This window comes from Podarcis muralis, chromosome 9, assembly GCF_964188315.1.
Source record: "Podarcis muralis chromosome 9, rPodMur119.hap1.1, whole genome shotgun sequence".
NCBI lineage: Eukaryota > Metazoa > Chordata > Lepidosauria > Squamata > Lacertidae > Podarcis > Podarcis muralis.
In genome coordinates, this window is record NC_135663.1 from 44,378,310 (window position 1) to 44,392,334 (window position 14,025).

Below are 14,025 nucleotides of genomic sequence, written 5' to 3' on the forward strand. Positions count from 1 at the left end.
TGTGAACTGCTCTGGTATTTTCTTGGACAAATCAGGGCAAAAATGGCCTTGTAAACAGAGGGCTGAAAGGACTGGATGTGAATCTGAGCACACGTGAGGATGATATTGCACCCTTCCTCCAATTAAGCATTTATAAGAGAACCATTCCTAAAACACCTATGGCTAAGTTCAGTTTTGCCAGGTGAGAGGCAACAAAGTAAGACAATGGATCAAAAAATAAGCTGCTGAACTGGAGGATTCACAGGCATCATTTTTAAAGTTCCAGGTGGACACCAGTTTTAAAGGGAGGATTCTTCTGCTTCTTTTAAGTCTTAAGAAGGACAATATGGACTGTGTTCCTGCTACCCAGTGGCTCAACCCCCATGAACATCCTCATCAGTGAGCGGGCAGGAACTGCGCCTGTCTGCATGTTGCACACTCAAAAGGCCAGGAAGACAATGTCTTGTACCCAAACAGACCACTGATCCATCTGGCTCAGTATTCTCTACATGGACTGGCTGTGCTATTCAGAGTTTCAGCAGGGGGTATTCCCAATCCTGCCTGGAGATGCTGGGGACTGAACCAGAGACCTTATGCATGCAGAGCAGGCATGGGCGTAGCCAAGGAGGGACAGCTGCCCCCCCATCAATAAAAATACATAGCTGAGGTTCTTCGCCCCCCCAACAAACATCCCGTCCCACCCAGAAAAATCCTGGCTACTCCCATGAGAGCAGGCGTTCTCCCACCACGCTATTGGGAGTCTGCCATCTTGGGAGTGGAGTTGGAAAAGGGACAGATACTGGACTTGCTCCTTGTGAGAATCCAAAGCAATGGCTTTGGTGTCCCCTCCCAGAGCAGCAGGATCTATTGGAGAGGTGAAATGGACTGTTAATAATCCTGTGAGCCTTTCATTTTATGCTCAACCTATAGATCTTTTTTTTTTTTTTAATCTCTTCAGTGCTGGGGGAAGAAGGCTACAGAGAAAGAAAATGAAATATTTGATGCATACCACAAATTATTTCTTTGATTGCTTTGGGGTTGTTGTTTTTTATTCCACCCCCACATATTCAGCAGCAGTGCAAACATTTAGATGACGATGTAAATGTAATGAAGATGGGTTTCCCCCTCTTGTTGCCAGGTTGTTGTTGTTTTTCAAGGGGGGTGTCCTTCCAGTTATGCAGCCTGTCTCACTGTCTTTGTGTCTGTTTCTTGGAAATGGCTGTAGGACAGACTTTGGATGTCTGTGTTGACAGATGGATCCTCAGCATTATATAGAGCAGGTTGGTAGTAGACATTTATGTGTGAAGCAAGAAATAATAATTAAAAAAAAACACACCTCCTTGTCAGTATAGCAGCCTGCACTGAATCATGGGATTGCTCTGCTTTTCATGTATTTACTAAGAAGTGGAAACTGGGTGTGCATTTGTTTGTTTAAGGCATAAGGAGAATATTATTCTACACTCCTTCTACACGCGATTCTTCCTTGACTTAGTTGGGCAGCCTCTCCATTGTAGGCCAGTGCTGTTGACCTGCTTCTGTATAGCAGCTAGAGCTGTGTCTGAGTCTTTATCTTTGTTAGGGTTCTTCAAGGCCAGCTGTCCTCAAGTCCGCTGCCAGCCAGCACCGCTCTGCTCTGCTGCCACTGGAGAAGCTGAGGTCAGGGGCAGATTGCCGTCTGGAGGCTAAGGGGTGACGTCAGTGAGTAACTTGCTGGGATGGTTAATCTCCTGCTGGAAGGATAGAGTTTAATAATGAACTTACTAGGGAAACCAGCACACACTTGAGACTGCATACTGCATGCTTTCCTTTGGGGAGCATGACTGGGACTAGCCAGTAATCAATACCCTCCTTGCCTGCATGTATGATTCCAATATGTATATTTTATAGATCCAGGACAAGATCTGTTGTACACTTGTGATCTGCAGCAACTGAAAAACCAGCTACTAATTCTGAGGTAGGTATGCTTCTGCGTAGAGCTAATGATGGAAAATGGGATTTTGTGGTCAGGATTGCCTTCATTTCAGAACTAAGCAAGTAACAGGCGAGATGTGTGTGCCGGATTAATCCCTTCCTTGTTTTCACAAACATCCGAAGGAGCAAGCCTTGGCAATGCATCTTCATATTTTTATGTTTGATGTTATATAATGTTTTTATGTGTGTTGGAAGCCGCCCAGGGTGGCTGGGGAGACCCAGCCGGATGGGCAGGGCATAAATAATAAAATTATTATAACTATTATTATTAGATAAGGCATTCCACTTGATACGGAAAGTAACAACTGCATTATACACTAGAAGCTTGGATAACAGTGGATTTCTGATACCTCTGTGATTCTAGTCTGGGAAATTCTGTAGATATTTGTGAAAACAATCAAAAGCCCACAGATACTGTGGTAGAACAGTAGAGTGCATGCTTTGTACACAGGTTAAATCTCCCATGTCTCCAAGTAAGGCTGGGAATGTTCCCTCACTAAACACTGGAAAGCTTCTGTGGTCTAACTTGATACATGTAACACAGCTTCCTTTGCTCCCAACATATCAAAACTGGTAGCTGAATTACTTTAAGGAAGGTTTTAGCCCATTTTGGGTAAATGCTATCTAAGTGAAGACTAGTTATGGGACAAATCACGAGGCTTCTTAGGTCGTGCACCATAAAATTGAAGTGCACCAATGTGGTGGACCTTTTCTTTCCTGTTTTTCTGCCTTTAGCCACAGAAGTAATTCCTACGAGGGCAATACAATCTTGAAAAAATATGCATGTTCTGGAGGGAAAAGCCCATTCTGTGAGCAAGCTCAGCTAAGGAGGGCAATGGAAGGGTTTTTCCAATAAGGGCTGCATGTGAGTGGCAGGCCTGCATGTTCCACCCTCCCATTTACAAACCAAGGCTGTTGATGCCTACTGGGAAGTTTAATCAACGCTCAGGACAAAGCCCCCTTTCCCTCTCTCTGAACCTTTTCAGGTTTTTGTTTTAATCATCACATCTACCAGGCTCCTATTGTGCCTGGGTATCTTCTTTTCCAAACATCCCACCATCCTTCCAGGGCCCTGTAGTCAGCAGCAATTCTGACTGTAGATGTGATGATGAAGCAGTTTCATTGTAGATGTGATGATGAAGCTCACACATACTTTAACCTCTGGAAGGAAACTCTGTGGCTGGAGATTGCCGGAAGGCAGCAGCATCCCAAGTCCTGATCCGAGAGGCCTTTGGAGCTGCCCGTTTCTTTTCTTTGCTGCCCTCCTGGGAAGGGAAGCCAGGGTCAGTCTGCATGGCATTTGTCACCATCTTGTCGCTCTCTTTGTTGCTGGTGTTGTTTGTGTGTTTTGGCTGGCCGGAAGCACCCTGTTAGCATGTCCACTTGTAGGGAGATGAGGCCGTTTTCCTTTCCATCTTTCGCCCAGAAGGGGAATAATGCCGAGAAGCTATTAAGATAGAGAGGAGCCTTTGGAGAGTTCTGTTGTATAACAAAGCCAAGAGCAACTTCTCAGCGGCCCTTTCAAATGCCTGTTAAATGTGACACCACAATGTCAGCATCAGCGAAACCTGCCAGTTAACTTGCGCCTCTTCCCTCCTCTCCGCCTTCCGAGGAGACTTGTAAAAAAAAAGAGGCGGGGAAGTGTTGTTGCTGTTTTCTGCCTCCTTTCTACAGTAAAACTCTCACCTTTTGACAGATTTACACAACTCCAATGTGTCTCTTTGGCGACCCACCCCCTCCATCCCAGACTCAACGGTGTCATTTCTATCTGGATGTGTTGGTTAGGGTTGATGTTTGATTTGATTTTTTTTTTTAATTTTTAACCATTTAGGAGAGCTATGCCTTTTCTTCTCCTAGGCTTGATCTGAGACTTGCCTCGGGGGAAAGAAGAAAAATCCAACTCTCTCTCTCTCTCGCACTGACTCCGTTTTCCAACTGAACGCCCCGTTTCCAAGGGAAGGAGCCGTAGCTGCGACGGAAACTTTGCTGCTGGAAGAAAACACCCCCCCCCCCCTCTCTTAACCTTTCGCATCCGCTGGAAAGCCAGAGCCGAGCTGTCTGCAAAAATAGATAAATAAATAAATAAATTTCTACTGCGCTGTTGGTGCACAACCTGCTTTCCCTTATTTATTTATTTATTTTTGTTAATTTTGCATTTGCCTTCACGTGTGTGCATACTTTTTTTAAAATAATGTACAGCTGAAACGGTTTTCGTTGGCTGAACTTTGCTGATCAATGGTCCTCTTATACCCTTTTATTTAAACAAACTGTGCTAGGAAAAAAGAGAGAGAGAAACTTTCCTTCCTTCCCTCTCGCCTTTGCACGCTGGCAGCGGAAAGTGAGCGGCGGCAGCAGCAGCTCTCCTCCTCGAGCGAGCGCGGAAGGCGCAGCACTTCTCCTTCACCGCCGTTCTTGTCGCCGCCGCCGCCGCGCGCGCTTCCCTTCTGCCCGCGCCCGGATGCCGGCGACCCCTGGACGGAGCATGGCTTCGCTCTGATCGCCGCCGCCGCCGCCCTCCGCCCGCCCCGCCAAGCCCTGCTATGCCTCGCTTCTCCGGGCAGACAGCAGCCCTATGGCGAGGGAGGCGCCCCGGGCAGGCGCGCGTGGTGTTTCCCTAAGGCCGTCGAGGGAGCCGAGCAGCAGCAGCCCGGATCCTGACCCGGATTGTATGAATAAGTAAGCAGGATGCTGGCGGCCAGGACGAGAATGAAGAGGAGTGGAGGGAAGAGGAGGAGTGGGGTAGGGGTGGGGGTGGAGGGAAGCCCAGAGAACAACAACAAAAAAAAGAAGGGGGGGGGGGGAGAAGCCTTGGCACTTTTCCTGGCTCCCTCCAGTGCAAGCGCTTTGCCATCACTGCAGGGCTACGGTGGTGGGAACAGACTTGTGACCCCCCCCCCCTTTCTCTCTTCTTCTTCTTCCCCCTCTCTCCTCTCGGCAGCTCGCCGATGTGCAGCCCGACTCCGCCGCCCAGTAGCAGGCGAGCAGGGAGCAGCGACGGGATCCGGAGCGGCGCGAGGCGATCGGCGGACCGGAGGATCCCCCGCGCTTGCCTCCGCCGCTGGACAGCCCAGGCGACGAGAGCCCCCGCGCGCAGCCCCGCGCCGCCGCCGCTGCTACTGTCGCTGCTGTGGCGGGAGAATTTGCAAGAACAGCGGCGGAGGCGGCGGCAGAAGCAGCGAGGAGGAGAAGGGGAACCCGGGAAAGTTTGCTTGGCCTTTGACAGAGGCGAGGAGGGCAGTCAGACGTGGTGAGAGGAGCGGGCGAGCGAGCGAGCGCCTCTCCGCCGGGCTCGGCGGAACAGAGAAGCCTTTCCCCGCGCGCGCGCGCGTTTTCCTTCGCGAGTGGGGAAGCGCCAGGTCCGGATCGGCCACCCCCAGAGAGGAGCGCGGACGGCCAAGCGAGCCCAACACACACACACACACACACACACACACACCACTCTCTCACACACAAATACACGCGCGCGCGCGCCCCCCTCTCTTGCTGACACTCGGCGGCGCCTTGGCTCTCTCTCTCCCCGTCTGGGCTGGGGAGGAGCGTGACCATGCTGGCTTGGAGGGTGGCTCTGTGGCTGGCCGGCGTGACCCTGTGCGGCAAGCTCGCCCGCGGCTCCGGGATCGACTACGACGACTACGCGTACGAGCTCGACGGAGGGGACGAGGCGGAAGCGATCGATTATAAGGATCCCTGCAAAGCCGGTGAGTTCAGGGGAGCTAGTTGGGCTCGCCATCCAGACCCCGGTGCTTTCCCGTGCGCTCTTTTCCCAAAGTAGGGGCTGTCTGGTTTCCCTTGCCTGGGGGGCTGTGTCTGTGTGCGTGGAGGGGGAGAGAGGAGAGGAACGGGGGCAGCTCACCTGCTTCCTCCTCCTCCTGCGGATCGGCGTGGGACACTCCAAACAGGCATGGCCAAGAGGAAGCGTGAGAAGCCGGGGCAGGCGCAGTGGGGCTCGCGCTAGTCTTCCTTTTTTTTTGCAATAATGCCGCTGGGGGCAGATTTCGAAGAACCTGCTTTCCTCGGGCTTGCGAGCCTGTGTCCCCAAGAGTGCACACACTTTTCCTTTGCAGCTGTGCCTGGAAGACAAACGTGCTTTCCAGGCACAGCAACCACAACAGAGAGAAATCTGGAGTTTGTTTCCCGTGCCCCTTGATGACGGCAGGAATCCCAACTTTCTCCGGGACGATTTCATCCTCTCTCTTTCTCTGTGTCTTTCCCCAAATCCCCGTCTCTCCACATTGAGGCGCTAGTCAAAACAGGTTTCTTCTGCTTGGGGCTACAGAGGAGAGAGAGGATGCGGGAGGGGGGCGGGACTGGCAGGGAGCAGAGCAGTCCTATGACCCTTTCAAGATTTTTAATTCTGGAATGAGAAGGTCAAGGTTGTCTGGAAATCACTCTTCCACCCTCTGCCCCCACTTCATCTCATAGCTTTGCAGCACAGCAGCAGTTTGATGGGCAGGGTAAGGTAATCTATGAACACATTTCTATTTGGATTGGATCCTGCCTGAACCATGCTCAGAGCAGACCCTTGAAATCAAAGGGATTTAAGCTAGTCATTATTATTAACACAAGTCTCATTGATTTCAATGGGTTTGCCAACTCAAGTCCTCTTGATTTCAGTGGGTCTAAGCTTAGCTAAGTCTGGATCCAACCCTTTGTTAGTACATCTCATGCATCAAGATTGAGAACTTGCATTGAAATGGGTCCTGGGGAGTCAGGCTCAGTGAAGCCTGACTCAGATTGACATACAGCCAGGAAGGGGGGGGGGGAGCTGGACTAGATGACACATGGGGTCCCTTCCAACTATACATGATAGGCATGTCTGGGCTCCTTCTGCCACCAAATGCAGAATGGCTAATGGTCAGGAATGACAGAAGCTGGAGAGCCACACAGGTTCTCCATCCCTCATGTAGAGGCTGCTACATTGTTGAATCAATACTTGCTTGGGAAGGGATAGAATAAATTCAGTTGATCTGAGAATCAAATCGTTTCCACTACAGTACATAATCCAAGAGCTCCGCAATATACAGCTGCTTTGCCTATGCATCTTTACTCAAAACAAACTCCTACTGAAGTCCGTAACTTCCAGGCAAAGCTTTAGATAGTTTTCCACATGCACCGCTAAACCTAACAAGTGTCCCATGTTCTCTCTGTGTGAACATTTGTTAACTTCTTGGTTATAGAATGCAGGAAATGGAGTTGATTGTTCATAATCTTCCCCATGTGGTTTTTGCATTCATACTATATAGACAAAATGTAATCCTAGTGTGAACAAAGATAGATTGTAAACATGGCTCTGTCCCGAGCTCTCCTTCCTTTATTTACAGTGCAAGGCGATCTTTGGATCACCTATGGTAGACACTTCTTCTGAGGGTAGAAAACCCATTCTCTGGCAGGCTTTGCTGAGTCAGTGATTTTCTTAATGGGAATGAGAGGGGGGTGGGTGGGATTGCTGGCCGGTAATCACCCTCTGGAACCGGCAGGTTTATGGCTCCAGCGAAAATGCATGGAGAGAGAGAGAAATGCAGTTCAGTAGCTGGAGTCTTTGTGTGCTTTTCACTTAGGAAGCGGTAGCAACAGTAGCAGCAGCAGATTCAGTCTTCAGCTTCCCATTTAGTGTACTGGAGATGGGAGGGTACTGCCCTTGCGGTCAGAGATGGGGAACGTGTGGCTTTCCAGATGCTGCTCCCATCAACCCTGGCCACTGGGCATGCTGGCTGTGGCTGATGGGATATCTTCAGGGTACAAGTTCCCCATCCCTCTAGGTAAGCCCTTCTTTTGCGTTAAGGAAGAATCCCTGCAAACTATGACCATTCTGCATGGGAAGTGACTTTCCTATGGCATTATCTTACTTCTCCAGACTTTATCATCTCCAGCTGCAAAACAGATAGGAGCTTTCCAGTGCAGTGGAGTTTGGGATCAAGTCCAAGGTGCCAATTCAGTTATAGCATAATTCCTCCACACAGGAAAACACTTAAAGAGGCATACATGTGGAAGACATTATAGTGGAAGACAAAATGCAGGTGGATCTTGGGGGAAATACTCAGGAGTAGTAACCAGAAAGACTCAAGTCTCCTGTTCATGTAGCATTGCTATGTATTCACTGGATCCCTGCCCCCACAACACACACACATTCCACATACAGTGGTACCTTGGTTTACAACCATAATCCGTTCCGGAGGTCCATTTGTAAACCAAAACAGGTTGTAACCCAAGGTGCGCTTTCACCAATGGGGCCTCCAAAAAAAATGGGTTGTAATCCCAAAAAAGTTTTCAAACCAGGACACGCACTTCTGGGTTTGACGTGTTTGTAATCCAGAACGTATGCAAACCAGACTGTTTGTAAACCAAGGTACCACTGTATCACTGTAAGAAAAGTGTTACATCAGAGTTGATCCCACAAAAATATATTTTCACAGCAGAAGCCTGTGGAGGTTTACTCTTAAGTAAATTCTGCTGAATTCAGTTGCGCTTTCCCCAGAGAGAGTGTGCATAGGTTTGCAGCCTGAACCAGACTGTTCACTGAACAGTTACTGAATGGCAGATCTAAAGAGATTAAGGGCACTCAGGATTAGGAAACATGGCAAATTTTGCCTTTGAAATCATGGAACAAGTTTTTTTGAGTCTCCTAAAGTCACTTTGACTGACAGTTAATTTTTGATCCAGGCAAATCAGCAGCAGTGGGTAGGATCAGAACTATGCAACTGGACTTTAGGAAAGCAGTTTTATTTTTTAAATAACCAAAACTGTTTTTAAAAGGATTTTTTAAAAACCCCTGCAAAAAGCATATATATATATATATATATATATATATATATATATATATATATATAAAAATGTATGCTGTAAAGGTTTCTACCAAGGCTGGTCAATAAATAATCACTGACATAGCAACTTAAGTGTCACTGGTTGGAATAAGAAAGAGGAAAGATCAATTCAGGGGAGATGATTTTACCACCTTTGGACAAGCAAAGTGGATCAGATTCCAACGTATGGGCGGTGGCGATGCTCATTCCTCCAACCAAGCTTTTGAATATTTCTCATTTGGGCTAGAAACCAAATATTCAAATGCTTGGCTGGAGTGCGTGGAAGAGCCTTATGCCTCCCACGTGAATTGCTTCCATGCTTAAGGTGAAAACCCTGGATCTATCCAGCTGTCTCGCCTTGAGGCAAGGTACTCTAAACTGAATCGCATCTAAGAGAGGCTTGCCTCACATGTTGGATGAACATGCAAGGCCACGCCCACTAGCCCTGCCCCTGGCTTCTGCTCAGTGAACAATGGTAGGGAGGCCAGTTTTGCATGCATAGATTGCAGGCATGAAGGATCCTCCCTTCAGACTTTCCGTCTGTACAAGGGGATGCCAGGAGGCAGAGCTAGTTGGTGCTGATGGGGCTGGTCAGTGCAGCCCTGCTCAAGTGCAGATCTAGTGTGCGAGAGAGACTTCTGCATTGGGCAATATCAGTCTGTGGTTCTTTCAGAAGGTTTTTAGTAGTAGTAATTGTGTGCTGTATGCTCTAGGGGTAGGTAGTAAATTTTAGCAAAGTTTGCTTCCACCCTGTGAATAGTGCTTTATATTATTAATTCTCGTGCTTGGGTTTGTTGTGGTCAACAGTTATGGTGAAACTGAATGTGCCTTAGGATAACCTCAAATTCAGTTTTCATTACAGATTAGTTAATATGTCAAAGTTCTCAATAAATGGAAGGTCTGCTTTTCCAGATTTCCATTACACATCAGCTTGATCATGTGAGATGCATGTTAGATTTAAAGGCTATTTAAGTGGCTTGAGTGAGTTCATATTGGATCCATTGGATCCCACTCAGTGACTTTCCTGGCATTGGGGCTATGGTTTTTGAGTCATGGCTTTTGAGCTCAAAAATGACATATTTTTGTAGTTTGTGCGTATGCCAAATTCATTTTGAAAGAGTACTATAAACAACATTGGTCCATGTGCTGCAGCTGGAGAGTAAAACAAGTGCTTGAGCTTTGTGGTCACTTCTTTTGCATTACTTACTTTGTTCCATGAGACTTAGTTCAGCCAAAGTTAGTGTTCCTTTTGGCCACAATCCTCAATTATTTATTCTTTTCGCAAAGAATGGGATCAAGTGGTTTGAGGTTGGAGGAGTGGTGGGTGCACTCCAGAGTAAGCGATTTGAGTAATGGCTGTGTTACTTGGTTGCTTTTAGTCATAATTATTGAGGAGTACGTGTTGACAGTGCCAGATATGTTCTCTATCGCATGATTCCTTTTCTAATCGTAGAAATATGTATCACCTTGGTATAAATTGTTAAACATTCTTTGCTTGTAGATGAGGAATGTACAACAGCAGAAGTCAAATGAATTTGCATCTGCTCAGCTCACACACAAAAATTAGAGACAATTTGAGCACAGCTATTTCAAGCTTCTGAGCTCTCCGGTTTTATCTATGTTTACTTAGAAGTAAACCCTGCTGAATTCAGTGTTGCTCGTTCCCATCTAGGTATTCCAGCTATTGAACTTTCGGAGCCTGCCCCTGACTGGGTTTACTCAGACGTAAGTCCTATTGATGTTGATAGGGCTTACCGGTACTTCCAAGTTTTGCAGCCAAATTTGCAGGCTAAGGCTCTGGCAGTTACCTGGCTATGCTCACGTACCTGGTAATAAGTCTCATGGAGCATTGCAGCACTTCTGAATCAGTTTGTGCAGGATTGCATTGTCAGTGTTAAATGGGAAAAATTAATTTGTGTCATATTTTCGTAAGATTTTGAAACAGTTAGCATAATGAAATGCTTAAAGTTCTACCCAATCCCAAGGCACATGTTCTAAAATGTTAGTGGCATAGATATTCTGGAGTAAACAGGAAAGGAAAAGAATGAAAACATATTGGTGATGTCAGATATTATTTTTTAAATATATATATATCTCAGATGCTAAGAACGAATGCATTTGATTTAATATTTCATGCAGAATAAACAGTTTATATAAACAAATATATATTATTTATGATATTGAGAACTTTAAGCAATGCCCTTGCTTCGAGCTGAGTTGTTTACAGATGCCTTTGGTGAAGACACAGAAAGAAAAACACTCAGCCAGGGAGAGATGTGAATTGTGCACTCTGCAACCATTGATATGATCTTGACTTCAACTGGAGCTGCCTATCTCCTTCACTTCGAGGATACCGTATGTGCGAAGATGGATTAACCCATTTCCAGGCTTACATTTCTGGCTGCCACAACAAATGGCCTCCTTGCCATACAGAGAGTGGTTTCAAATCCCTACAGCTTTTGGCCTTACCTTATGTCCTGGCTCACTAGGTTCAGGAAGGCTGATCACTGTGCTCAGAGTTCAGTGCTATTTTTTCTAGAAAAAGAGGTTCCAGAACTCACTATGAATGCCTCCCTTGTTCTCTTATAATGGCAATGGAGCCCACCTGAGAGGTGCCAGAACTGAGTTCCGGTGAGTTCCGGCTGAAAAAAAACCCTGCCAGAGTTTTGAGGGAGAGGAGCAACATGTCACGTTTTTAGATTTTTCTAGAAATCAGAATGTTGAAGAATGCGAGTGGCAAAGTTTAGCTTTCTTTGAGCTGTGGAGCTATTTTGAGATGAAGCAGAATTTCACGTTTTCTGGCTTTCGGGTAGTGGTGCTGACTGGGACTCAGATGACTTGAGGCGGGTGTGTTTGACAAAAGAAACTGGCCTTTCTACAGCATTATAGAGGCCCTAGAGCCAAGCGGATGTCTTCAAACTAGGTGTACTGGTGAAATGCAAGAGTTACACAGCTTTAGCTTTCTGGGCAAGGAAGTGACCAAGGACATAGCAAGCCCAACTAGACATAGATGGCTCTTCCTGTCCTATCTGTGTTGCAACTATAGCAACTATCATGCTCTTATTTTTAGCTTTCTTTTATGGTTATACCCCCCATCCTTTGTGAGGAAAGTTAGTCACACTGTCTACATTTACACTTCATTTTGTCTCAACCTCCCATCTGTTCAGTAGTTCTTCAACTGTTGCTCTGAGCAAATTTCCTTGCTGGCTGTGGCAAGCAACCCCATTCGCTTGTCCTTGTCATCTTCTTCTTTGCTTATTGCATCCGGTTTCTTAAGGCTCACCTCCTCACATCTGCCACAGCCTTTCTGTTGGGCTGACCTCTTCCACTGCTTCACCAGCAGCATTTGTGGCACCTCTGTGCTTGTCTCCTGTACATGTGCTTCCTCCCATGTTGCAGAATATGAGGAGTGTGGAGAGCTAGTTTGCCCATCCTGTCTCAAGGCATAAGGGTTCTCCCAACTCTGCAAAGCTTCTCACTTATAAGACGGGGGGGTGGAGGGAAGAACTGGATAAGGTGAATGAAGGTGGCTTTGCTAGAGAGACAGAGGGAATAGCGGGCAGGACTTTGGGGCAGTGGTACCAAGTGAAAGAGCAAGCAAAACTGATTTGCTTCAACCAGTGTTTTGATTCACCAGCATCGTGGTCTGTTAGTAGGAAAGATACCTTTTGCAGGATAGCTGAAGAATATGCTGTGAACCCTGGACCTTGATGAAGTCAGTCTTCAGCAGGCATAGGCAAACTCTGGCCCTCCAGATGTTTGGGACTACAATTCCCATCATCCCTATCTAACAGGACCAGTGGTCAGAGATGATGGGAATTGTAGTCCCAAACATCTGGAGGGCCAGAGTTTGCCTATGCCTGGTCTTTGAAAGCATGTCAAAGTGCAAGTAGATAAATAGGTACTGCTCCGGCGGGAAGGTAAACGGCATTTCCATGTGCTGCTCTGGTTCGCCAGAAGCGGCTTAGTCCTGCTGGCCACATGACCCGGAAGCTGTACACCAGCTCCCTCGGCCAATAAAGTGAGATGAGTGCCGCAACCCCAGAGTCATCCACGACTAATGGTCAGGGGTCCCTTTACCTTTACCTAGGTAATAACTTCATCCGTTTATTACAAGTGGGCAATGTGCAGCTTCTAGGTCAGAAGCAGGGTTCCTTTTTCACCCCTAGGGCACATTTCCTTCTGTGTAACTGTCCAGGCGCCATGTACCAATAGTGAGCACTGCCAGAGGCAAAAGAGGGCAGAGCAATCTATGTAAGTTTTACTTTTGTACAGTAAGCCAGTTTCTCTCGCATCCCCACTCTCTATCCTCCTCCAGCCAGTCAATGTCAGAGGCAATGTAAGAGTTCAAGGATATATTCCATACAGGCAAAAACACTTGAGGGGGATCGTGTGAAGCAGAGCTGGTAAGGGGTGTGGCTTGGAAGAATCCCAAGGGTCAGAGGGAGAGGCATGGAGGCCAAATTTGGCCACCGGGCTTCAGATTCCCACCCCAATCTGCAGGGTATATGCAACAATTTTGTTTTTGTTTTAACCCTGAAAACTCTGTATATACACATAAAAATGTAACTTTTGAGTCATTGTAGTATGAGAGAGTAAACTGAATATGTTGTTGGCATCCGTCTGTCTTGAGAAACAATGGGGTGTGCCTCTGGGGATGCAGACAAACCACTGGAGAATCACAGCAGCTGCTGTGGCTGCAGAGACCAGTAACTCCTAACTGCTGCCTCCCATGTTGTTTTTGCTACATTAGCAGCACCAAAGTGACCTCTCTGGGGTGCAAGCCTTGGCAGCATATATGGAGGTCCTGGGCTGCCCAGACGACAAAACCCCCGCTCTCAACCTGCAGAACAATACTTTTGGCACCAGCTTGGTTGCAGGAATTTCCAGAAGGAGGCATGCAAGCCACCACCCAACCACCTTAGGGTCTCCACTCTGGATTTGTATTGGGTTTACTCCTTAGCCTTTTCTTTCCCCAAAGATTTTGTTGTTTAAAAAAGCAAGTGGTATAGTTTTCAGTGTCTGACAGATTATTGCATGCCTTCGTTGTCTCATTTAGCCTCACAAAATTAATTCTGAAGAAGAAAGCCTCTGTTTCTGCTGCTAGACAGATGGCAGTCTGAGAAGGTCCGCTTGACAAAGGCCAGGCAGTGAGTTGGGATATTCAACCCCAAAGGCTCAGATTCAGCACTCTGTCTGCTGGGCAGCACTAGCTTCTACGGACATTAGAATGTGAGTCTGTGGTTTTTCCCTTCAATATTTAAAAGTAGAGATT

The 14,025-nt window shown here is 47.1% G+C and overlaps 1 protein-coding gene across 5 annotated transcripts in view; it reads left to right on the forward strand.

The window, feature by feature from the left end:
* Positions 1 to 3,999: 3,999 nt before the first annotated feature.
* Positions 4,000 to 14,025, forward strand: part of TLL1 (tolloid like 1) — a 120,783-nt gene continuing 110,757 nt past the window's right edge. For 4 of the 5 annotated variants that reach the window (XR_013394204.1, XM_077934145.1, XM_077934147.1 and 1 more), the window contains exons 1-2: positions 4,000 to 4,626; positions 4,889 to 5,648. Coding sequence is in view for 4 of the 5 variants with exons in the window: in XM_077934145.1 (XP_077790271.1) it covers positions 5,495 to 5,648 (154 nt within the window). In the remaining variant the exon portion in view is untranslated. Of the gene's footprint in view, positions 4,627 to 4,786; positions 5,649 to 14,025 lie in introns of those variants that run through there. The other variant, XM_077934146.1, reaches the window with a different exon arrangement.